Here is a 27,284-nt window from a genome sequence, read left to right on the forward strand (position 1 = left end):
GCGCCGCTGGTTATCATAATAATTTTAATTCTACTTTCTTTTCAAAATATTGTATCGTATATTATTTGTATATTATCAAAAAAAGCTGTGCACGCAAACAAAATAATAATGCTCCCTCCCAATATCAAGGTAAAAATGTACCCCCCTTTGGGTTTTCGTTAAAGAAAAGAAGCGTGGGATTTCGAGGGTTAATCAATAAATAAAAGGAAAACAACACCTCTCAAGTAAATTACATGTATTAATAAATAAATACATTCTTATTACACAGTTTGCTTTCCTTGGCTTAGCGCAAAGCACTTGGTCGTTTCCTTCAACAAACAAATTAGAAAATTAATACAAATTAATTTCTTCTTCTCTTATTAAGATGGAAAAACAAACACGCAATTTTTACAGGATGCTCATACATACATGTTCATAAATTATAAATTGCCCTTCAGAGGAACAGCAGACCTGCTGCAGACGAGTTATTCTGTTATGGTAGCATTCTACTAATACGGCAGTACTGAAGAAAAAAAATGGCAGAGTGGAACAAACAATGACCCATTTCATATAACTTACAAGTTACTTTTTTTTTTCTTTTTTACAAGTTGTCATATGTTATAAAACAACAGTACTAATTCAATACTACGAGTTAATTGTAAATCCTTCATGGTGACACTTCTAAATCTGTTCTGTACAGCTGCGATTTCACAATACATACAATTGAAAAAAAAAATGTTTGCAATAATCAAGTTACTTTTACAAGACTTGTACCTTTTATGAAACAGGGTCATGGTAGGAAGACTTAATAAATATTTATACATATATATGTATCCATCAACCATAAACTAAACACTTGCTATATACAGGAATAATTTGTTTCAAGAGAGCCTCTTAATATATCTTCTACTGTACCTGAGTAAACATGGGGAAGTTTGAAATAATTCAAATATACACATTTTACGCAAAACTGGAGTGTAGTACTGAAATTCCCAAACATTTTTTGACGCTGACGTCATTTTGATGAATGCAGTATGGGATCTTGGATCACTTCTGTTAGAATACTTTTAACATTTTCTTATTATTTATTTTATAACGTTTTCAATCTCGTGGCCATCTCACATGCTGCGACACAACGATTGAGAACCCTTGGTCTAATATTTGCGTGCAATTAATTATTGATCACAGATCAATGGTACGTATATTTGCATTAATTCCACCGGTATAATATTATAAACATATTATTTGGTATTCGATACAAAGAAGTATTTATTATAAACTATTAAAGAAATAGATATCTTTCTTTCCTTCTACCGGAGTCATATAAATATGTTATTTTTTTTTTACTACTAATTACAGCAGTCTTATCACATTTGTACAGCTTACTAAATGTATTATGCCTAATGGTACAATACTCCATGCGGTACCCCCCTTATTACAAAAAATCTTTGGTTTCAACTTTCTTGGTACAACAAAATACTTTAAACAACAAAAAAAGGGGGAAAAGCATACAATGAACAGCATTTACAAACTCAAGTCTACAAAAAAAGGAAAATAATAAATCACAGCACCACTAAAAGTACTCAATAAAATGTTCTTTCATTCACACACTTTTTTTCCCTCGTTTTCTCTCACTCACATGTGCACGATATAAACTATGGTATTACGGCTATTATCAAGATTGTGTGCTTTTGTGATTGCGAATCATATGATTTAGTTCAAAGCAATTTAGTCCTTTCAAACAAATGGATCTCACAATACCACAATGATATCCGGCAGCTAGCCACAGGTAATTCTTCAAGTTTGGATTAAAAGCAACCTAAGAAATATATATATATAAAAAAATGCATGTCAGTTCAATTGGTACAAACAAGTATTTCACACAAATAGTATACACATGTGATAGAGATACAAATTGTTTCCATTAGCATCTGATCCGTAAGCTTACACCATCTGACGATTCTTTAGCATCACCACTGGCTACTACTATTACGCCGGTCGTACACTGATCACAGAACAGGTCAGCGGAGCTGGGGTTCAGTACCGTGAGCAATGCAACAAAGCCTCATTTCCTAACTTATTATTGTCCCTTTTCTCAAACTTAAAACAAAGAGTAACGATGTGTATATATACCATTTATATATACAGGGTGAGGCAAAAAGAAGTTACGTTCATAAACATGGAGCAGATTCCGCTTCGTTTTCGAAAGACAAGGCGTCCAAGTGTGAAATTAATTAACGGTCCATGGATCACAACTCTTGCATGAATTTGATCTCTCATGTGTTATTGTGTCCTTACAAATGAATGCACGTGAGAATAACTTACGTGTGAAGCCACAAAGTAATTAAATATTAAAATCCACAAAGTAATGTTATTGGGTAACAATACTGCCCACTTCGTATAAAGGCCAGTGTGTATTTGCCAGGTCGGCAACACTGACCACTCAATAACCTCAAATGTTGATTAGTTTCATTCTCTATGTTAGTCTAAATGTATTTGCACAGCATAATTCCACTTGATTGTATTATTCCTGTAATATTGAGCATTTCCCTTCACTTTCTCATAGTGAGACATTGGAGTGACTCGATATTTGAACACCCTGTATCTCGGAAACGAACCAGCATCGGATCCATGTTTATAGGAACAGTTTTAATTATTTAGATGTCCGCAATCACCTCGTCACTTTTGGGTCATATTTATGTTACAACCTGTACATTAAAAATAAAGAGGTGCGCGTACGCTGAGCCTCAAGTTCGTAATGGTTGTTAAAAAGTTGTACACCTTTCAGGACATTAATAAATATTAATACTAATAATAATGTCCAGTAGCATATCACTGCAGTGGAAGATAGATAGAAGAGAGAGAAGACAGAAGAGGCAATATTCACTTCTGATTAAAAAGGTGCCGGTACGAAATCCCGTTGCGTACCGCCAGAAAAACATTATATATATCATTAGTATAGCCAGAAACTCATTAACGGGGGGAGGGTAATAACTGACATATCGACAAATCGTAAACACACGCGCGATTCACTACAGCCTCTAGAGGACTATGGCTGTTCAGATGACGCTTGTTTAACTGGATAATAACTGGTAAGTACATCGGCCCCCAGGAACAATCATTTCTGGCTTTTTGGACCGAAGTTGATACCTCTTAATTCAGGTAGTTCCCCAGTTGCCTCATGATTCTCGTTCAACACCGAAAAATGTTACATGTTCCCACCAAGAGTAGAACTAGAGACAACACAAACCGAAGTTGCGCGCGTTAAAATTTCGACCAAACAGATAAGCACAGCAATATATATTACACTTAAGACATTCTTTTTTAACACTTTCTATTCGCACTGATATATTTCGTTAAAGTTTGATGCATATACTAGCAGGAGAGCTGAGAAAGATGAAGAATACAGTACATAACTTATTTGCTGAAATCTTATGTAGAGTTGAAGATAAAAGCTTTTGGGAAGTTTCTTTTTAACCCGTAAGTACTCGCGCCCTTGTTGTGACACTAGTACTCGCGCGGGGGGTCCAGTAGACCCCCAAATTGATATTTGTTTTATTACAACAAAAATATATTTTTTTTAACAAATTAAGACAATGTAGCGTAACTCTAGACATGTTTTCAAAAGTATTTGCTGCAATCAGATTTTTTTTTTTGAACTCGTTTTGAGATTTTTTTAAAAAATATTTTTCATCAGTACTTCTGGTTAGCAACACAAAAGTTACCTGGTTGGGGGTCTGTGAACACCCCGCGCGAGTACTTAAGGGTTAATAGCATGAACGACATATATTTGTTTCTTGTGATAAAATTATTAAAGAAAACTTATCATCGAGGATCATATGTGGAACATACTGCATGTAAACAAGATTCATTTTCGATAACACTGTACAAAAGAGGAGAGGAGGCTTGAGTTGGGTTAGCCCCTCTGGCGACGCCACTGGTATATATGGGTGAGTCAAAATTATGTTCCCGATTTTGTTAATTTATAATTCGAACAGTAATGAGCTTTCGTGGCAATATTTTTTTTTTCTAAAATATACTCTCAAAGTTCTTTTTTTCTCTTTCTATTGCAGAGGCGTAGTTAGATAGATGTCCACCAGGAGGCAGTTTAATCAAAGTGAGCAATATGGCTTGTATAGGCCACAGAGCGTTCTGTGTGCTTGATTTTCATGCAACTAAGTCTGTTGTGCGTGTTCAACGGCATTTCCGTGGAAAATTTAGGGCATTTGTACCGCTGCTTGTTAATAACGGTGGTTGAGTTGAGTTGATTTTAAGTTTAACGTCCCGCTCAGCAGCGAGGTTATATGAAACGTGGACCTACTGATTAATGTGGAATCCAAACCACATAAGCTCCCACAGGAAATCGAACCCACGCCAAAGACGCTTACGCTAACTGCTTAGCCACAAAGGAGCTCATATAACTGGTTGAAGTGCGTGAGCGAATCATTGTAGCTGTGGCAGATATCAACCCTGACATGTTACGAAGAGTTTGGGAGGAACCTGATTATAGACTGAATGTGTGTCGCGTAACTCGTGAATCTCATATTGAACGTTTATACTATGTTAGGAAAAAACCTTTTGAGTTGATCAATCGGTATGTGTAATCTCTGTTTACATATGTGTTGTTGTTGTTACTACTACTACTACTACTGCTAATAATAATAATAATAATAATAATAATAATAATCTAATATAAATAAAATAAAGAGTTTGTGTTTTGTCTGTCTATGTGCGGCCTGGAGACCAGACGAGTGGACCGAGAGTTCCAAATTATGTTCAGGGCCCCAGATCAAGACGAAGCTCTTTTTTCAAATTTCGAACCAGGGGGTCAGGTTTTTCTTTTTTAACCGGAACCGGCTTGGGAACCAGACAAATTGACAGAGAGTTACCAAATTTTACTCACGAATACCTTGGTCCAGGCTCCAGACTACAGTTAAACGTTTTTGTCAAAATTCGAACCAAGGGGGTCTCAGGGGGGGGGGTTTACCGGGACATGCGAAAGTAGTAGAAAATGACTGATATTAGTGTCGAATTCATAGTTTTTGCGGTCGCTGAAATCAATGGTGAAACTCCGATCGCATTAATTTCCAAATTCACGCTATTCGGCTCCGGGCCGGGAGTCACCGGGGGGAGGGGAGGTGAGATACCGAGACACATAAAAGTAATTCAAAATGACCGATATTAGTGTCAAATCCATAGTTTTCGCGGTCGCTGAAATCAATGGTGAAACTCCGATCGCATTAATTTCCAAATTCACGCCATTCGGCTCCGGGCCGGAAGTCACGGAAGGGGGGGGGGGTGAGATACCGAGACACATAAAAGTAATTCAAAATGACCGATATTAGTGTCAAATTCATAGTTTTCGCGGTCGCTGAAATCAATGGTGACACTTCCATTAGCGATGACTTGCAAATTTAGTTACAATTGTATGCGGGCCGGTAGTCAGCGGGGGGAGGGGGGAAGAATACCGAGACATGTAACAAATAGCTCAAAATGACCGATATTAGTATCATATCCATAGTTTTCGCGGTCGCTGAGATCAATGGTGATACTCCCACAGGCGTTGACTTCCAAATACAGCCCCCTTGTGAAGCATGGGTATATTCAAATAGTAATAATAATAATATTATCAAAATCGGGAATATCATTTTTAACTTACCCTATATTAGGTATTCTTATGTTCTAACTTGGGGCGCCTTCGAAAATTCATGAACACTGAGGGCACCATAAACAGAAAATATGTAAAAGCACACTACTATACTGTATTACCTTTAGGTTTAAATTCAGTGCCGTGCCGTGGAAAATCAGCGCCGCAAGAGTATACGACGGCACCCCCCATACATGTGAGGGAGGATGACAGACCACCCGCGAAGCGCCACCATGGTTGACGCGAAGCGAAAAGAATTTTTAAAACAGAAACCCTGTTTTTTTTTTTTCTGTCTTGATTTTGAGCAAATTTTATTATTATATTTTTCCTTGTATTTTATATATGTGCACATGAATTTTCCTCACTAATTTTGCGGCTTCCTTACTGTGGCGCCCGGGGCTGTCGCCCCGCTTTCCCCGCCCCCACGGCACAGCACTGGTTTAAATTCAGTCGTTATGCTAAATAAAGATTGCACTGTAATGTTAATAGTTACGAAGATTACCTTATTCACAGATGAAAGGGGAAACATTTCAATAGGCATTATGTTCATTCGCTCAGAAAGACGAATCTTGTTCTTAATTTCTGCAGGCATTTTCTTAAAATCGTCCTATAGGGAGAAAAACACAAAAGAAAATCTTAAGAAATACAAGACAAACAAAATTATTAAATACAAGACAAAAATTATTCAAAAGAAAGCACACTACACTTTGCAGTTTTAACTAGTGATGGGCACAAAAACCGATTTATTGGTTTTTAGAAAAACCGAAACCGGTTTTTGAAAATTTCCAAAAAAACGGTTCCGGTTTTCTTCAAAACCATGTTCAGTTTTCACCGAAACCAGTTTTCTCCAAAACCGGTTTGGTTTTTCACCGGATTCGATTTCGGTTTTCTTCAAAACCGGTTCCGGTTTTTTTAAATGTTCTATTTCTGACCAGAATAGTGTTTCGTTGTTCTCCGGAAACTGAATCCGTTTCCACATAAATAGTTTTGTGTTTTCCAAAAATTTTCACTGAAACCAGTTTCGGTGAAAACCAAACCGGTTTGGGAGAAAACAGGAATGTCGGTTTTTCGGGTTTCGTTTTTTATAAAAACCGGTTTTGCTCATCCCTAGTTTTAACCAGTTTGAGAATGCTCCAAAAGTATTGTCAGAACGAACTTTAAGAATTATTTTTCCTTATTAACTTCTACAGGTTTCATACCAATTATTCCATGTACTTTATTATTATACTCATTAAACAATTCTTGTAATATATCTATCCATTTATAATTTCCTTGAATATTAAATTTTTAACACATGTTTTGTTTAACAGTTCTGTTAAAACGTTCTACAATATGTTGTTTTGCGAAGACACATGCTCAAAACTGAAACATTCCGAAAATATCATCTCTCTATGACTTACGGTTCTTGAGATATGGCTCCTTAAATCTCCGGAAATCCGTGTTTTTTTGGACAATATCTGAAGAGCGGTGGCCAGTTAGCCAGTCGCCACCGGTTACTATATGTTACCAGAATGTTCATTATCCTCTTATGTACTGATCAACACCAATATGATCTCTCTAACTTAGAGCTACCGAGATATGGCCCCTTAAATCTACCGAAATCGGAAAATTTTGGCCAATATCTCGGAAACGGTAAGAGTGACGCGAAAATTAAATCACTTCTCTCAGAGTTTCTGATGCTTTGTTGAATGGAGGGCTCAAAATTGACAAATTAACAATATTATATATATATATATATATATATATATATATATATATATATATATATATATACAGAGAATTCAGTAACGAACTTTTAAAGTTCGTTGAAAAACAAACCGCGAAATATCCAGCTTGCGAGCAAAAATGGTCCCCAATTTAAAGTCATAAGACAAAAATTACTTGAAAGTTGAAAGTCAGTGTCTACGGCTCAGATATTTCCTTTCTTTTCAGAATCTCTAAGCACGACTGATTTGTGTTACAATACCTAAAAACAAACATCGTCATAAGTGTGTAGTGTGTGTGTATGAAGCAAAACTGTGATGTTGATTCACTGACGCACAAATCCATTTTGAAATGGCATAAAACATTTAGAAAGATATTTACCACAGAGCAACGCCCTCTCAGAAACGACAGGCAACTTTGTTCATATTTTATAAATAAATAGGCTACTAATAACACATGATCTAACTTGAGAAATGGAATCGAGAAAGTTTAGACGCATGATCCAAACTTTTTATTAAGTTTGCTACCGAAATGACGCCACAATGAAATTACACGTATAAGTTATACTCACCACAGGCATATCACAGAATAACAGTCCATATCGTTTAGCAACTTCACTATATTTCTTGGGCTTAGGAGTAAATACTTCTGATGTACTTTTGCGTTTCTCTTCTTGCCAATTGTCGGTCGTTTCTGAAGAACCAGGCGAAACAGTTTCTGCATGGCTTCCGCTTGCAGATCGTCGTCTTTTGCCTTTATCTACGTCAGTGGAAGGTCCTTCATCCATTGGTTCGTTTGTGAAATCCTTCGTCTCTGTATACCACAACAGCTGAAAGAAAGAAATTAAAACATATAAATCACGAAAAATGTCAATTTTCTATTTCAGAGTTAAATTTAAACATTATTAAACTATATTCATGACCACATTCTCTTATCAAAACAGACCGAATACATTATTTTACACAAGTATAGGAGAAATTGTACAACAGTATTGAGTACTAACACAAATGATCGTTCTTCGCACTGGAATTATAAGGTTTATCTACTGTATATCTATATACAGTGGTATATTTAAGGGGGCTTAAGCCCCCCTACGAAATTTTTTAAAGTAAATGAAATATCTTGCAGAATTTTTACATTTCCAGGAATAAAGTTAGCAGAACCCCCCGAAATAAAATCGTAAACACGCCACTGTCTATATATATATACATATAAATGAAAGTCACTATGTTTGAGACTTAAGAGGTCTCATCACTGCGAAATTAAAATACCGCTAATTTTACAGTAATTATGTGATATCTTCAAATACATAAAAGATAATCGAAAAGTGGAACAAGAGCTCGCTAGACAATATTATTTTACATGAGATACCGTTATCACAACTCACTTATCTGTTCTCGATTTGCAGCCATTTAGAAAATCGGCATTTATTTTCGCGTTTATAAATGGCTGCAAAATCGGAAAGCTACTAGGTGAGTCATGATAACGGTACCTCATCCAAAATAATATTGTCTAGGGCGATCTTGTTCCATATTTTGATTCTCTTTTATCTATTTGAAGATATCACATAATTACTGTAAAATTAGCGGTATTTTAATTTCGCAGTGATTAGGTCTCTTAATGGCTCTTGAAGCACCCAACCGACCTCGATCAAATTTTCAACATAGATGAGGTTTGGGCCTGGAATGTTTTTTTATCATTTCACTTTGACGGTGCAACTTAAAGGAAGGGGAGGGAGGAGATATTTAAAATCGCTATTACAGTTTATACCCTACAGCGATCAACGTTAAAGCCGGAAGTGGTTGATTTCTGTCATTTCCGGTTTGAATAGAAGGTTAAGAGAGAAGATGGTACCTATTCTTAGAACGTTAAATCGATTCAAAATCGATGTCCATCACCATGGATATAAAAATTTTCATCCAGCTCTTGTTTTGATTAGATTTTATTGTTCTGAACAACAGAGACACACGTGTATAATTTGTCATAATTGTGCGGCATAAATATAGCGATAAGTTTAAATTGTCCATCGATTGTTGACAAATAACTGTTAAGCATTTCGTTATGTTGCGCATTGCTTAGTTTCACGTCCTTTGCTGCGTACGAGAACTTCCCTTAAACTTTCAACTTTCTTCCTTAAGACATCTTTAAGCAATTCCCTGTAGTTCAAGCATAAGTTTAAAGAGTAAATTTCGTTTCGTAAATTCAAAATTTTTCACGTAAGGATTTATATACTTTTGTTCATCTGATTCGATAATTTTAAAGAAGTGGTAATTACTGGTAAATACAATAAAATGACCAATAATGACTTCAGTCTCTTATTTTTAGCACAATGTATTTATTGGTGATTGTACTGATATGCAGGCTTTGTTTTAAAGCAAGGCTCACTCTGAAATTCTGATTTCCCTGAATTTTCATGACTACATAAGTACGTTTTTCTTGAACCGCGGCACTGCGAACACTATCATTTATGGTTAAGATCAAAAAAGAAAAATAATCGACCTTTACCATCTCCATAGCCATCCAACGCTCTTTTTTTTTATTTTTTAAATACAGCATAAGCTTATTTCCTTACTATGAATATTTGGGTTTGAGTTTCTGTATCTGGAATACAACGAAACACTGGTACTAAAAATAATTATAAACTAATAATATCTTCAATATTTCGGCATTCTCAATACACTCAAACTAACAAGTAAAAATGTATCATAATTTGGCCAGTCTGATTATTAATAATAATAATAATAAAAAAAAAAAAAAAAGTGGGGGTATTCTTGTTTCTGTAGTATTCGAATTTCTGATTCAATTTCTTCTTCTTCCAAAGCTTGAAGTTTTAGCAGCTTTTCGCGCTCCTCAACTTTAAGATAATTTTAAATTTCATACTCTTACTTATCACCTTTTTTGATTATTCTTAATTCTTTGAGGCCCCGATGACAGAACTTTCTGTGTCTTTCTGCGATAAGCTTTTGTAAGTCAAAAATTTTCTGCAGGAATTCTACAGAAGAAACACTTGTGAATACTAAAAACACACTTTACGTGACGTAAAAATCAGTTCAAACTATATGTATGCGAGTCGTCTGTGCATTTAAGACATCTACACGTAACAGGCATGTTTTTACACTTTTCTGTTGGCTATTTTTTTTTTTTTTTTCTCTGGCAATTTTTCTGCAAAGGAGCGGCAAATTTTCTGCAATCACATCGCAGATCGCGGCATGTTCTGCTATGGGATTTGAGGCATTCTTCATATCTTCTGTGAGCAGCTAATATAATAAATCCCCAACTATTCTGTGAAATAGAGCAGATTTTCCAGATTATCGGAATATTCTGAAGCATTTCCCGGATTCAGTTTAATTTCCCTGGTTTCTTTCCTGACCTTCTGTTACATTCAAAGTCAGTGTGCACGCTCTTTTAAATAAACTGGTGCGATAAAATGTAAATGTTAAAATGATCAGTAGCTGTTTCCATGATAACCATGGTGTGCACATGACGAGAAATTGCTAATAAAATAAAGTATAGAAAGAAACAAAACTTACATGTCTATTATTCTTCAAGGTCTTCTCATAATCCACGTTATGCAGTAGTTGATTGGCATATATAAACGATACTTCCCCTGCACTAGTCCCCTGAGCAACTGCATTCAATATAAAACTAGGAGTTACACTCTGGAAAAGAAAGAAAAAAATGACTGCATCAAACTACTACAGCATCTAATTACATATCATTTTACACGGATTATTAATTACTAGAGCAACCCAAAAGCATAAAAAGTATAAAGAGCATAATAGCAATTTAGACATATAGTTGGTACCTTGAACATGGTTGTGGTTGTCTAAGGGTCCAGAAGAAAGTAATTTTAAAAGCATAATAAAGCATAATTTTAGAAAATAAAGCATAAAGCATAATTTAAAATATATAGCATAATTTTTGCAAAATTCTATTTAACTGCAAGTTTAACATATACTATATTAATATTTTTTTAAACCAATATTTACAATGCAAAATCACTGAGAATATAACAATGCAACAATGAAAAGCTTATTTTTATTTCTGTAAACTTTTCGGTGTTATCCTTTGATGTGGAGAGAAGAAAAAGGAAAAGAAAACTTTCCGCCAACAATGAATAGTACACAAGAACTCCACACTTTATTGTTATGTATATCTCTTGAACTTCGAGCACTTTCGGTACTTTTTGGTGGCATCTTTTACTTTCCCTTCTGTATATATGCACCTCTAATGGGGCGTTTACACTTAGTCGATTTGCGTTCGATTCAGTTGAATTGACGTCACTTTCAACTTAATCGACCGTGTAAACGGGACTTCAATTTAATCGCTTGTTGATCGAAGGCGACTAATCGACTGGCAACTGAATTGAAAGACGTTCTATTTTATTCTGCTATAACACCGCAAATTGTACCAATTACTGCTTGCTTGGACATCTTTAAAATTGCCAGTCGATTTCGAATCGACCAGAGGAGAGCGAGTCGACAAGCAGCATTCAATTTCGGTTGAAACAATTGAACACATCCATCGATCTGATTCGGCTTAGTTGCTTCGATTTAGTCGCAAATGCAACGAGTCGATTTAGCCGTGCGACTAAATCGACCAAGTGTAAACGCCCCATAAGGCGCACGCAAATGATAGAAAAAACTAACTCGAGCAAAGCGTATCTCTTTACAGTGCATTAAGTTCACTAAATATGAAAGAGATTGCTTAGGCTACATAAAATATTAATACATAGATCACGATATTTAGATTATTTAATGTATAGTAAATATTATACATTACACACGATTAATGTAAAACAATGATTGAAATTAGCAATAAAGCATAATTTGAAAAAAAAAGTAAAGCATAATTAAACAAAAAATAAAGCATAATGTGGGTTGCTCTATTAATTACAAAATATTTCCAGGAAACAATACACAAATTTAGAAAAAAAATTGCGCTTCAAGACTTAAGCAAATAAATAAATGGACACACAAAAGAGAGTCCGTGATCATTGGTACGTATTAGTACACGAGGAAAAACTTAAAGACGCTGAAAAAAAGAAATGAAATCTGAGTTTTACGTCCCACGCTTATGCCGGCTAGGTTAAAGGAAACTGTGATGATGTAAAATGAATGAATAAAGTGGGAGGAAACAGAAGAACCCCGAGAAAAACCACGCACACGGTGTTTGTCCACCACAAAGTTTACTTGGTGCGAGCTGGGATTGAACCAATGACCCCATGCACCAGAGGTGAACGCTCACCACTGAGCCAACGTGGCCCCTTAAAAGATGCTGTAGTTAAGTGTTTGGTGGAACTCCCTTTGAAAGTCGTCACAGAGTATTTCAAGTAACTGCTTTGAGGTCATTGTGCAAGTTTGTGCAATTTAAGTTGAAGGAGTGCCAAACGTTTTCCATAAAATACATCTCCAATATACAATGTAATTTTAATACATTAAGTTGGCAACTGCGCAGTTTCAACCACCCGCCACCCACGGCGCTAGTTGTGTCAACATAAATAGCGACTCGTTTGGAAAACTGATCTCACGAAGAAGTCCGCTCAGTTATTCGATTTCTGTCGGCGAAACACACAACCGCGGCTGAAATTCACCAGCAGCTGGTAGAGGCTTATGGAGAGACTAGGAGAGAAGGAGGGCGTCATCTTCCTTCACGACAACGCGCGCCCACATACAGCTCGAGAAGACCACCACGCTGCTGAAGCAGTTTCGAATGGCAATCATCGACCACCCTCCCTACAGCCTGAACCTCGCTCCAAGCGATTTTCACCTGTTTCTGTACTTGACGGAGCACCTAGAAGGCCGTCGCTTCGCTTCAGACGAGGAGGTGAAATACTTTGTGACAACGTGGCTGAACATGCGAAGACAGGATTTTTACCAGGACGAAATCTTCAAAATCATCCCACAATGCAACAAGTGCTTTAACTGATATGAAGACTATGTCGAAAAACAACCTAATGTATGTACTATCTGTTGGCTGTATTGGGTGTATGAAATAATATATACACGTTTCATTGCAGGCTCTGTAACCTTACTTTCTGAACACCCCTCGCATGTGCAGTTTTTCTAAGAGTCATGCATAACTGAGTTATACTCTACACACTTTCGTTATCAATGCGCTCTAAGAACTCGTTATCAAATTTCCTTTACTTCTTTTGTACTTACCCAAACAACTGAATTCTGTGTTAGAATTGGGAATGGTTTGAATCCGAAGTTTCGCACAGCAAACAAAGTAGCATTAGTATGGCTTTGCCTGCAAGAAAAGAGTAAACTCTGGTAAAGACAGAAAAAAAAGAATCACAAGAAACTTATATGTATGTATAGCCACCGTTAAAGTCACTGTTACTGTTATCCGTTAAGATTTAACGGATTCACTGCATTAAGAACCGCAGAGCTGATCTCTCTAGCTACTTACAACCACCGTTAAGACATTCTTACCTGTTAGCAGATATAAGATGTTTAACGGAAATAACCCCATTACAAAATTCGGCCACAATAATTGTTCTAGTAACCTACTACAATAAATAAATAAATAAATAAATAAATTCAAAAATGCGCTTAAGCTACACGTATGGGATATAGATAGCCACCGTTAAAGTCACTGTTATCCGTTAAGATTTAACGGATTCACCTCATTAAGAACTGGCCTAGATAATCTCTCTAGCTACCTACTGCAAAAAAATAATTTTAAAAAATTCACTTACATGAATGGGATAAGGAATATAGATAGCCACAATTACCCGTTAATAAATTATCCCATTAATGAACACGGCCGAGTTAATCGGTATAGTTATATATTGCAAAAAAAACATCACTTATAAGTATGGAACATGTGATACAGATAGCCACCGTTCTAGCCGCCGTTACCCGTTAAGATTTAAAGGATTAACTCCATTAAAAACTCGGCCGTGAAACTCTATCTAGGCAACCACCGTTGAAGTCCCCGTTATCCGTTAAGATTTAACGGATAAACTCCATTAAAAACTCGGCCGAGAAGAATCTAGACAATCACTGTTGCAGTCCCAGTTTCCCGTTAAGATGTAACGGATGAACTCCATTAAGAACTGGTAGAGATAATCTCTCTAGCTATGTAGTGCACAAAACAGAATTCAAAATTGTCCTTACATGTAACGAATTGACCCCAATAAAAAGTCGACCAAGACAGTCTATTTAGCTATCTGTTGGAAAAAAAAAGAATATTGCCAAAACGAACTTAAAAAGAATTTATTTTTCTTGAATTAAATTCTACAAGCTTTATACTAATTGTTCTATGTACTTTATTATACTCATTAAACAATTCTTGTAATATGGCTATCCATTTATAATTTCCTTGAGTACTCAATTTTTTCCACATGTTTTGTTTAACAGTTCTGTTAAAACGTTCTACGATATGTTGTTTTACGGAAATACGTGCTCAAAACTGAAAATTCGCGAAATATCTCTCTGTTACGGTTCCCCAGATATGGCTCCTTCAATCTCCCAAATCCGAACTTTTTTGGCCAATATCTGGGGAACGGTCGCCAGTTGGCCAGTGGCCATCAGCGATTACTATTTGGTATACCGAAATGTTCATCATTCTCTTAGGTATTAATCAACACCAATATGATATCTCTATGACTTACGGTTCCCGAGATATGGCTCCTTAAATCTCCCGAAATCGGAACTTTTTTGACCGATATCTCGGGAACGGTAAGAGTGACACGAAATATTCTATTACTTTCTCAGATAATTTTTGATGCTCTATCGAATGGAGGTCTCAAAAAATTGAAAAATCCGCAAATAACAGACACACACATGCACAGACATAGAGAATAAAGTAATCAACTTTTTAAGTTAGTTAAAAAATATACTGCTCTTTTAATTACAATATTCCTTTATACTATACATTATTCGGCGTAAGCTCTAAACTGCGATAAACAAAGCCACGCGAAACTAAATCTCGCTGATTTGCTGTTGTCCTACCGACGCTTGTACTCCTCCGCAAAATAGTTCATATGATTACATTATTACTTTTACTATGAAGCTTCATATAAAACTACTATATTATTATAAATGACAAAAATCTAATACGGATTATCTAATAATACTGCAATCGAGTGTGGCTAATGAAACAATAGAAATAAACACTAAGCATGCGCAGTAATTGTGGCGCCAACTCAACTGTGGACGGGTATTCTGCTTATAAAGTCTGAAAGATGACTGGCATGAATTCCGGTTCCGCGAGTGTTGTGGTGAAACACCAACAAGGCAAACCTTTACTCACTAAGCAACAATTGTTTACGAGCGAAATTCAAATACTTTTTTTTTTTTTTTAACTTTTGAGTTTCTTTTCTTTCTTTTCTGCTGCTGCTGTATCTGGACAACACGAGACAGTATTGTCAAAATGCATGTGTATAATTTGCTCCTCCCCATGGGGAGTGATACATCACTAGCCAATCGTATTTGTGACAAGCGGAAGGATACAAATATTTTGTTTATCGGAGTTTAGAGCTTACGCTGAACAATGTATAGGAACGTGATGAGTCCTGAAGAAAAGGTATACAAGTTGAAATTAAAAATACTTAAGTAGAAAGGAAACTATATGGAGGACTACTGGAAGTAAGGAAAGTATTGCTATTAGGAAGGTAATAATCAACGGATGTAATACCACAGAGAAGGTTAGTTTTCTGTAAATATATCTGCTGAAGAAGACGACAAATTTTTGCCGAAATGTTCACATTATCATATAATAAGTGAATTATCACTTAAACAGTGAATAAAGTTATTTTTATTTATTTATTATTTTTTTTTTAACATGGAACAGAATGGACAATTAAAATAATATTTTTCAGTACGAATATTTGGTACGTGGAAGGTGGGATAATAGTCAAACCATCCAAAAATAAGAATAACACGAGGCCAAGGTTGTGTGAACTGGAAAATAAACTTACACGCTATAACATAATATCTAGCTGACCTCGATATGTGCTTCTGTGATCTGATCTATTGTTTGCAAGAAAAATTAAAAACAAAATATCTGGTGATGTTCTGGTGGACAAATATACGGATTTTCCGAAACTGAACAGAAAAACAAAAATAACCAACACTTTATATTTGTATACATAACAATAATACTTATTAGAAAACTGTTATTTGGACTTTTTCAGATTTAAAAATATAGTGCCAACAAAGTTGTGATAAACAAAGGCATTTACGAGTATAAAAAGACATATTTTATAACCCAAGGGATCATTCATTCGGATTCATTCTTTTGGAATCATTCATTCGGAATCCACCATTTCGGATTCACTTCGTTCTGTTCAGAGCTTCGACAAGAAGTCTCTGAGTAGCTGTCGTCAGGACATTAAGTATAAACTCAGAAAGAAAGTATAACTAACGTATGGTATAGTATGACAAGTCAAAATTATCTATTAGCAATTTATATGCTTTTGTAGTTATTGTATGCTTCTTTCTTTTAGTACCGTAATATATTTGTGCATTTGACTTATATGTAATTGCTTCTTTTATTTTGAATATTAATTAATTACATTCTGCATTATTCTTCTTATTTTTATTCAATATCTTCTATACTACTATCTGTCACATCTGAATGAAATGTCATGGATCATTTGGGTGATGTTCTCCATGAGACAGGCAAGACACTATAACTATAATCCCACTATACTACCCGTTCCATTATTGTGGTATATTAATACACTTTACCCATTACACCGTTGAGAATCAATCTTATATTTATTTATTTTTATATGTTAACATATAGTTAATTTAGGGTACTTTTTGGGATAACTATTTTTTTTTTTTAAATCCCAAATAGTTCTCCCAAAGACTCGTAAGAAAACTTATATATGAACCAACAAGTAAGTGTTAGAATAGGGAGGAAATGACAAGAGGAGAGTGCAATTGGAAGGTGAGTTCGACAGGGATGCTCTCTGTCACCTACATTATTTAATATCTACGCAGAAGAGATAGGGAAATAGAGCCTACATAATGAAGAAGACGATATTTCGATAGAAGGTAAAATAATTAGGTGAATACGGTTTGCAGATGATACAGTGGCTGTTGCAGAATCTGAAGAGAAAATTAGTAAGATGTTAGAAAACTTAAGAGTCTTCATCCCGGCGAAATTAAAATACCGCTAATTTTACAGTAATTATGTGATATCTTCAAATAGATAAAAGATAATTGAAATATGGAACAAGAGCGCCCTAGACAATATTATTTTGCGTGTGGTACCGTTATCACAAGTCACCTAGTGGCTTTCCGTTTTCAGCTGTTTAGAAACGCGAAAATAAATGCCGATTTTCAAAATGGCTCGAAATCGAAAGCAGATAAGTGAGTCGTGATAACGGTTTCTCATGTAAAATAATATTGTCTAGAGCGCTCTTGTTCCACATTTCGATTATATTTTATCTATTTGAAGATATCACATAATTACTGTAAAATTAGCGGTATTTTAATTTCGCCGGGATGAAGACTCTTAAGGAAGCGCTATGAAGAACATGGGATGAAAATAAATGTTAGAAAGACAAAAGCCATGGTGATTGGAACGAAGCAGTCAATGTTAAATACAGAAGTAGGAGCGGAGAAAATAGAGCAGGTGACTAGTATTCGATACCTGAGTAGTATTATTAATGATGACATGAAGTGTGAACGTGAAATAAAAGCAATGATAGAAATGGCGAAAGAAGCCTTTAGGAGGAAGATAATACTATTCTGTGAGATCTTGAACAAAGAGTTGAGAAAAAGACTCATAAAATGCTTCACGTGGAGTATTGTGTCAGAAACATGGGCATTACGCAAAAATGATGAAAAACGATGGAAGCTTTCGAAATGTTAGTATAAAGAAGAATGAAGCGAATTAGATGGGTCGAGCGGAAAACAAATTAGAGGGTGTTAGAAATGGTGGGGGAGAAAAGAACAATTTTAAATATTAGTAAGAAGAGGAAGAGAAACTGGTTGATACATTGGATAAGAAGGAACAGTATCATGAGAGACGTGCTAGAGGGTATGGTGGCAGGAAAGGGAGGGAGGGGGCGACAGAGAATACAATTAATGGACGATTATCAAAACAGAGAAATCGTACATGAAGACAAAGAGGTCAGGGGAAGACCGTGGAGGGAAGTTTCTCTTATGCAGCAAGTGACCTGCCAACAATGGCAGTATACCTATGATCATCATGATGGTGATTATACTAGGAACGTAATGAGTCCTGAAGAAAAGGTACATACGCAGAAGATTGAAATGAAGAATATTTAAGAAGGGACATTATATGGAGGAAAAGAAGGGAAAGTAATGCTATTAGGAAGATGTAGTACCACAAATAATGCTAGTTTTCTGAAAACACATGTGCTGAGGAAGACAACAATTTTTTTGCCGAAAAGTTCACATTTAGTTAATTTTGGGTAACTTTTGCAATAACATTTTTTTAATGAATGATGATTATTCGTCCTATTAAATCAAGTGCTTTTTTTACACTTTTATTTTCTTGTAGCAACCCTCCCCAAGTTAAAAGACTGAGGATAAACTGTTAAAAGCAAATACTTACGCAAAAACATCGTCGAAGGATGTGACTCCTGCAAGCCAATTCAGCATCCACACGCCATCAGTCACATGACCTCTTCGGTACACTGACACAGGAAATGATATATCCTCTAAATCCCAGTATTTTGTCGTACGATCTATTGATCCTGTCATCAAATATCTTCCTTGTTCGAGTGGGGCCAACGATAAAGCTACAGAACGAATACTTTACGTTAAGTTCATTCCTTCTAATAATCAACGCTAACTATGCTATTCACCTATCACTACATTACGCAAAGCAAGCATCAAAGACTTACCAGAAACTTATACACTACACCAGACGTGGGCAAAATTTGTGATTGAGTGATGTACGAGGGAGAGTCAGAAACTAAGATAACACGGCCGATATTTCTGAAGTTTCGGCTGTTATAGAGGAATGAGGAGTGTGTGGTATTTTAATACATGGAGTTGGCAACTATGCAGAGCTTCAGCCACCCGCCACCTACGGCGCTAGTTGTAGATAAACACAAAATGGCGACTCGTTTGAAAAACTGGTCTCGCGAAGAAGTACGCTCAGTTACTCGATTTCTGTGGGCGAAACATGTAACCGCGGCTGAAGTTCACCGGCAGCTGGTAGAGGTTTACGGAAAGACTGTAATGTCTCGTCAGTATGTCGCAAAATGGCGTCGAAAGTTTACGGCTGGTAGAGAAACGTCACCGACAAGAAGCGCAGCGGCCCACCCAGCACCCTAAACATCATCGACCAGCCTCCTTACAGCTCAGATCTCGCTCCAAGCAACCTTCCTGTTCCCGCACTTGAAAAAGCATCTAGGAGGTCGCCACTTCGCTTTAGAGGAGGAGGTGAAACTTTTCGTGACGACGTGGTTGAACACGCATGGATAACATTTTTACCATGAGGAAATCTTCAAACTCATCCCATGATGCGACAAGTGCCTCAACCTTTTGTAATTCTTTCTGATCACCCCTCGTATCGCTGAGTATGAACATCTTTAGCGATCTACCTATATGTAATTGTCACCACTGACACTACATTTTCATTTCCCTAAATTCAATTTCAGGAGGGAAGTTGGAATTATACTTCTCCTTCTGGAAAGTAGAATAATGCCTTACCAAATTGCTTTTCTTTTATCAGAGCAACAAAGCAGAAACGCTGTTCCCATTCTTCATGGCAATAGTATGATTCCGTCCTTTTATTCGAAAATGAAAATCTTTAACGTCCCACGCGTATGCCCGTTGGACTAAGGAAGACGATGATTCAAGTAAGTGAATGATGATGGAAGAATTGGTGAATAAGATGTGGGAAGAAACGGGAGTACCCCGAGAAAACCCACGAACACAATACTGTCCACTACAAACTTACTTGGCCGGGATCAAACCAGGGACCTCACGCACCCCAGGTAAGTGCTCTACCATTGAGCCACGGTGCCCCCCAGGCACTACGTTGAGATTAAAAAATGTCTATACCTACGTGTTAACAATGTCAGCAAGAATTCACGTTTTACATGTTTGTTTGAACTATCATAGAGAAAAATAAGATAAGACTGCTCTTCAAGTGCTTTACATTACAGTACTATACAAGGAATGTATATTTATTTTCCGGCTTGTATACGCCTTTGGCGTGGGAGAACCGGGTTCGATTCCCTGCGGGAGCTCATGTGGTACGGATTCTACGTTAATCAGTAGGTCCACGTCTCATATAGCCTCGCTGCTGAACGGGACGTTAAACTCAAAATCAACTCAATTAATTTCCGGTTTGATGCTGTAAAAAATCATACCGACGATTTACTCTTTATTCATGCTAGTCCCCTTCAAAGTACTTCCCTGCCGAATCTACACCAATCCCAACGTTTTTGCCATCACTGGAAGCAGTCCTGTTGAGAAATGTGCCGGAGTTCCCTCGTCGTGTTAACCTGAATGATGTCAAATCGCTTGCTTTCTAAGGTGCATTTCAGCGTAGAGAGCGACAAAAACTACATGGTAATTAGATTCAACGAGTACGGGAGATGGTGTACGACTGGGCTATTGTTTATGCCAAGAAGTCGAAAACAATTTCCGAAGTGTGACACAGAGCACTGTCATGGTGCAAACGTCACTGTCCCGATGTCCCCTTGTCCAGGTTTTCTTACTGATGGTTTTGCCACGTGGAACAAATTCATGATGCAAGATCTCCAACTTGTACCAAAAAACTTACATTTAGGCTCAGACTTGCTTGGCCTTTTTGGGTCTCGGATATCCAGATGTCTTCTATTGGATGTTTACCTTGATTTCGGGGTTACATCCGTAAAACAGTGATTCATTCTGTGTGATGATTCTGGCCAGAAATCTCAGATCGTTGGCGGCTTTCTTCCTCTGGTTCCTACTAATTGTCACACAAGTGTACTCCTGATTCTGTATGAGAATTCTCAGTACGAATTTCGCCGATACACGCCGCATCCCTAGGTCTTCATGCAAGTTTTTGTGACATGAGGCAGTGAAAATGTTGAACTCCCCCGCAATTTCACAGGACAGTCAATCAACGGTTATCTTACAAGTGAACGGATCTGGACAATTCCCCCCCCCCCCCCCCCCCTCATGCTGACTTACGAAGTTGAGTTGATTTTGAGTTTAACGTCCCTTTCAGCAGCAAGGATATATGAGACGAAACCTGATTAAAGTGGAATCCGAACAACAGGAGCTACCGGCGGGAATCGAACCCGGGTCTCCAATTCTCCGGTGACTTACGGAGAGATGGTCACGATAGCAATCATCCTCCTCGGACATTCTTCCAGCTTGGAAACGTGCAAACCGCTGAAAGATCGTTTGATGTATTAACGAGTGTTATTTAAAACATTTCGAAAGTCTCTGCAGCCTTTTTCCCCAATTTAAAAGAAAATTTAACACAAATTGACTGTTTCTTTGGATCATCCACTTCAATATCGAACACTGATCATATAACACATCGCACACAATTACGTCTTACTTAACACTGCCTGGGCTCATGTAAGCAATACGATTGACGTTATCATGAGGTCCTGCCACGTGTGTCTGTGGTAAGAATTCCAAAATACAATTAATACTTTTTATGGAATTAAAAGCTATCGGGGAATTAAATGAACAACCCTTACTATTATTATTATTATTATTATTATTATTATTATTATTATTATTATTATTATTATTATTATTATTATTATTATTATTATTATTATTATTATTATTTAAGAAGCGGAGAACTTTATGTTGAAATAAACAGATTTTTTTTTTTTTTAATATTTATGAAATTGGCTTTATTTGACAGATCATTTTATTGCATTAATATCTGAATATTATTTTGGACATGTGGTCAGCGCGGCTGGCATATACATGGCGTAATCTGGAGGTCTTATTTTCACACACTCTTCGCAGTAAATCAGGCTGTATTTCGGCAATAACGCGTCAAATGTTGGCTTTCAAGTGCTCAATGTTTTCTGGTTTCTCGGCGTAGACATGCGACTTTACATATCCCCAGAGAAAATAATTTAATGGCGTCAAATTGCACGAACGAGGTGGCCAGTTAGCAGGTCCATTTCGGTCCACGTCCATCCCGATGAGTCTGTCAAATTGAACCATGGCTTTCAAAATAAATTTGTACAATTTGCAAACGTTGCTCCGGCGTGCCAAACCAAACTAACCTCAAAAAAACCAAGAACTGTAATATCAGCTGTCACAGAAAATAGTGTTGCAGTTTAAAGTTTTCTGTCTTGTAATCAATTGAATTTTGTTCGTTTTGCGTACACTTATTTTGCACACTTCACCAATTTACACGAAATAACTCAAATGTTCTCTTTAAGAAATAATAACAACTTCTTACCTGTGATAGGGCCTAAATGAGCTTGAAACGTCTGAAACGGATATAGTACATTGTCACTGTAGAACTCAGAGTAAACAAGAGGCAGCTTCATAGTTAAATCCCATACTGCAACCATTCCATTGGCATAACCAGCAGCCATAATACTGTATTAAAAACAAAGTGAAATGCAACTTTATTAAAAAATGAAATTACATTGATAAACAAAGAAATTACATTTAAACACGGCACGGCACTGATAAACATTTCCAATTACCTTCAATGTTTGTGAGGAAGGAATAGCGAGAGGATACCGTACACTTATTCCGTAAAATCATGATACAATAAAACCTGCCTACGTGGCCACTATCAGTTCCAGTGAATAGTAATCAATTTGCAGAAAATGTGTATTTTGAAGCATAAGCTATTACAGAGAGCAATATACATATTTTTCATGTAGAAACTATTAACTACAGGGTTTGTCCAAAAAATCCCATACCATAGGAAAAATTATTAACACTTACTATTTATTTATTATTAGCATCATTAGTATTAGTGTTCTTTCGTTCTGTTGTAGCGAATGACGCTGCTGCAGGGCAATGTGTGGAAACAATACTGCTAAATGGGATAAAATTATTTATTTATGTCACAAGGACAACACAACAGGCTTAATGCCCAGTTATAGTGTCGTGTACATAATTATCTAACATGCAGTATTATACATATGCAAACACATGTTGTTTAATTATGCAGCAGACAATTCTTTTGAACTTGTTTTCGGACATCCTAAATACATCTACTACACAAAATCTAATCATTTCGTTATATGAAGCACACATTCTCCATAGAGGAGACTTACGTAATATGTTAGTTCTTGCTTTTCTACTATAGAATGCCCCAGTGTATGCTGTTCTAGGCTTACCTGTTGGGACACGTAATAATACTTCTGAAACTAATTCTGGATAATCAATTTTACCGTTTAACAATTTATGTGACAACAAATCAAAAATCCATCTGCTTTTTTCTACTGCTTGAAAACTAAAATTCGTTACTAAGTCTTCATAGGGGACATACTTTCGGTAGAAACCGGCTTTCTCGTATGCAAGCATTTTTAAGAATTTAAACTATATATTTTCTATTGAGTTAGAATATTTAGTGACATTTGGTGTCCAAATAGTACAACAGTATCCCAATTTTGACCTCACATACGAAAATATAACCTTACAAATGTTGATTTTTCGTAGAAACTTTGTCCTATCCCATAAATTAAACCTCAATTTCTACATCCACTACTCGTTACCGCGTCAATGTGTTGAGCAAAGGTTAATTTGCTATCAAATGTAACTCCTAGATCTTTGATAGTATTTGGGGTAGACAAGGAAATGCCACTTATTGTATACGTAAAGTTAATTGGATTTGCTTTCCCCGTGAAAGATACAGGTTTACATGTGGACACATTCAGGACTAATGTATTCTTATCACTCTATATTTGAACTCTGTAGATCCTGGTGAAGTTCCACGCAGTTATCAATTGAACTTACTTTGGAGTATAATTTGAGATCGTCAGGAAAAAAAAAAAAAAAAAATTGAGGAGTTTTAATACACAGAGGAATATCACTAATAACAAGAAGAAACAACAGGGGACTTAGATAGAACCTTGAGGGACTCCCAATAGAGTAATGAACTTTTCAGTAAGAAATACTTTGTATGAAATATATATGTTGTTTTTGGTTATGCAAGTATGATACAAGATACTCCATTGCTTGTTTCAAAACATTCAGAGATGCTATTTTCAGTAGCAAGACATGATCAACGACGTCAAATGTTTTGCTAACCGCCTATTCACACCGAGATATTGCCAGTGAGTTCAATCGACGTCATCTCGAATGACGATCAGTACTCTACACCACCGTTGCGATATGGCTGATCTTCGCAAAAGAATAAAGAGCATATGCGAAACAATTGGCCCAGATTATGTCCCCTAGGTGCTCAACAAGTTGAAATTCGCCTACAAACATGTGTGGAACTCGACAGAGACCAGAATGAACAAATACAGTTATTTTGCCCGTAACGTGGGACTTTTCGGATATGCATTTATAATTCATAAAGCGGATGTTTTTATTTCCACGAACAGTTATTCCTAGGGTATTAATATTCTTGATTTCTTTTATGCTTCTGTAATGTACTAACCACTTTCTAAGTCTTGTTTCTTCTCACTTCTACTTCAAGTGAGCAAACTCAAAGGGAAAAACGTACGCTTTTGTAAGCCAGAGTGCACTGACTATTCACTTATTATTTAACAATATGGATACCCCTTTTAGGATTTATGGTAATAAAAATTACCATACCGTTGTCTTTAACCGCTTGTTTAGGTCCTATAACAGACATTTAAGCTCGATTTCTTTTACTGGTCAAGTCAAGCATGGACGAAAGAACACCCCAGATGCATTTTGGAACCGGATGGTCAACTAGGCGGCGCCATATGGGGGCGAAGGGGGTGACTTTTTGTTAATTTAACAAATTTCAAGAATATTTCACGCCCTTAGTTTTCACGGTATCATATTGAAATTTTGCATACGGATTGTGTGCTCCTTTGAGCATTTCTCATTTTTTTAGAGCCCTACGTGAACTGGGGCCCGAGGAGCACAAATATTACGAGGGGTTGATTTTTCAGAAAAATTTCCTATTTTTCCCTAATTTCCCGGTTCAGTTGTATGACATGGACATGTGAATAGTACCGTTGGAAAGGGTGTGTTATAGTGAAGAAAATGACGTTTGAACCATGATTCTGGGCCAAATAGTAATGTTGTAGGAAATTTTTAGAATATATATATATATATATATATATATATATATATATATATATATATATATAAATGCATCACCGTCAGATTTTCCAATTTTTTCCGCCCTTTGTTTTCAAGATATAAAACAAATTTTGCACACGCATTGTGCACGTAACTACGTATTTTTCAGGACATTTTCAGATCCCTACGTAAATCCAGGCCCGGGCCAGAGGGGCGCAAAAATTTTGAAAAAATTTTAAAAGTTTCCGGTTTTCTCCGATTTTTCCGTTTCTGGTGTATAGTACGGACAAGCGAATGGTACCGTTGGAAAGGATGCTGGTATTCTGAAGAAAACGAGGTATGAACAATGATCCTACAATTAATAATACGGAAGCAGTAGGCTGTTTGACTGAAAGTCTAACATTTACCTCAAAAAGTGGAAATCATAAAAGGGTTTAAATATATTTACAAGCATTTAAACAGATTAACTTACTTGTGACCCTTCTCCTTATTCCACGATACCCTGAGACACTGGGCCGTCTCTGTTCCTAGATTCGCTTCCATCAACAATGTGAGCTTCGGGTTTATTTTGTAAATAGGCAAACTATGAAAGAAACAAAAAAACACAACATTAATACAGAATCTCTACCAACTGACAACCTAATAAGGTTGTTATCTCGCGACTCGCAATTAAGCAAAACAAGAACCTCAATTATTAATAATTTTTCTCAATTATGTGAGTTTTCAAGTGACCTTTCAGCGTCGCTACTGACATATACATTCCAAAATTGAATCACGGAGTGAAACTAAAGGATTAGAATTACGAATTCGACTTCTGGGCTTTCGGCATCTATAGCTGTATTAGCATGTCACTAGGATTATGATTAGGAATTCGATTTCTGGGATTTCGGCATATATGGCCATATTAGACCGTGATTAGGATTTAGATTTCTGGGTTTTCGGCATATATGGCCATGTTAGACCGTCACTGGGATTAGGATTAGGAATTAGATTTCTGGGCTTTCGGCATCTATTGCCATGTTAGCCCGTCACTAGGATTAGGAATTAGATTTCTGGGCTTTCTGCATATATGGCTATATTAGACCGTGATTAGGATTTAGATTTCTGGGTTTTCAGCATATATGGCCATGTTAGCCCGTAACTAGGATTAGGATTAGGAATTAGATTTCTGGGCTGTCGGCATCTATGATCGTGTTAGCCTGTCACATATGACGGATAACGGCAATCCCTTGGCAATCACATTGCCTGGGGAGTTGTGAAGGGAGAAAGGAATAGGGAAAGAGGAAACAGGACCATAATCAGAATTCCTGCTGATCTGGAGAAATCTATTTTCCTGACTTTCCTGACCTTTGGCAGGAAATTCCTTGACTTTCATGAGTGGTGTCGGATGACGTTGACATAAATAAGGATTAAATAACGGTGAATATTTATATATGAGAACATTTATTCTATAGAGACAAATAGTAATCAATTGCTCAAACGTACATTCCACTTACCTCCCATGAAAATCTGAGCAATGTCCCATACTGCGATCATTAATATCTACCCATAAACGTCTGAGAGTCAATTATTCTGAAGATACGATACTTCTCATACATTCATTTAAAAATGACAAAGCTCTTTTAAAACATCCATATCCAGTTTCAATAAAGATGTGTTTCTTATGCAATACTGCAATTACTAGATTACCTACAAACATCCGCCACTAAAACATGACACTACATATGAGACATCCTATATATATCTGACCTGCTCGTCGCCTACAACTTTGGATGTGAAATGGAAGTTCTCAGTTTAACGTC

General features: G+C 36.5%; 1 protein-coding gene across 1 annotated transcript in view; it reads right to left on the reverse strand.

The window, feature by feature from the left end:
- Positions 1–220: 220 nt before the first annotated feature.
- Positions 221–27,284, reverse strand: part of LOC145684330 (uncharacterized) — a 134,860-nt gene continuing 107,796 nt past the window's right edge. The window contains exons 24-31 of the mRNA XM_081756528.1: positions 25,955–26,065; positions 22,700–22,842; positions 18,875–19,061; positions 13,495–13,582; positions 10,861–10,989; positions 7,902–8,159; positions 6,129–6,233; positions 221–1,798 (exon numbers count right to left, since the gene is read on the reverse strand). Coding sequence (XP_081612654.1) covers positions 1,655–1,798; positions 6,129–6,233; positions 7,902–8,159; positions 10,861–10,989; positions 13,495–13,582; positions 18,875–19,061; positions 22,700–22,842; positions 25,955–26,065 — 1,165 coding nt within the window. The 3' untranslated portion in view covers positions 221–1,654. The remainder of the gene's footprint in view (positions 1,799–6,128; positions 6,234–7,901; positions 8,160–10,860; positions 10,990–13,494; positions 13,583–18,874; positions 19,062–22,699; positions 22,843–25,954; positions 26,066–27,284) is intronic.

The sequence above is a fragment of the Thermobia domestica genome, chromosome 4 (assembly GCF_964235325.1).
Source record: "Thermobia domestica chromosome 4, izTheDome1.hap1.1, whole genome shotgun sequence".
NCBI classification, from domain to species: Eukaryota; Metazoa; Arthropoda; class Insecta; order Zygentoma; family Lepismatidae; genus Thermobia; species Thermobia domestica.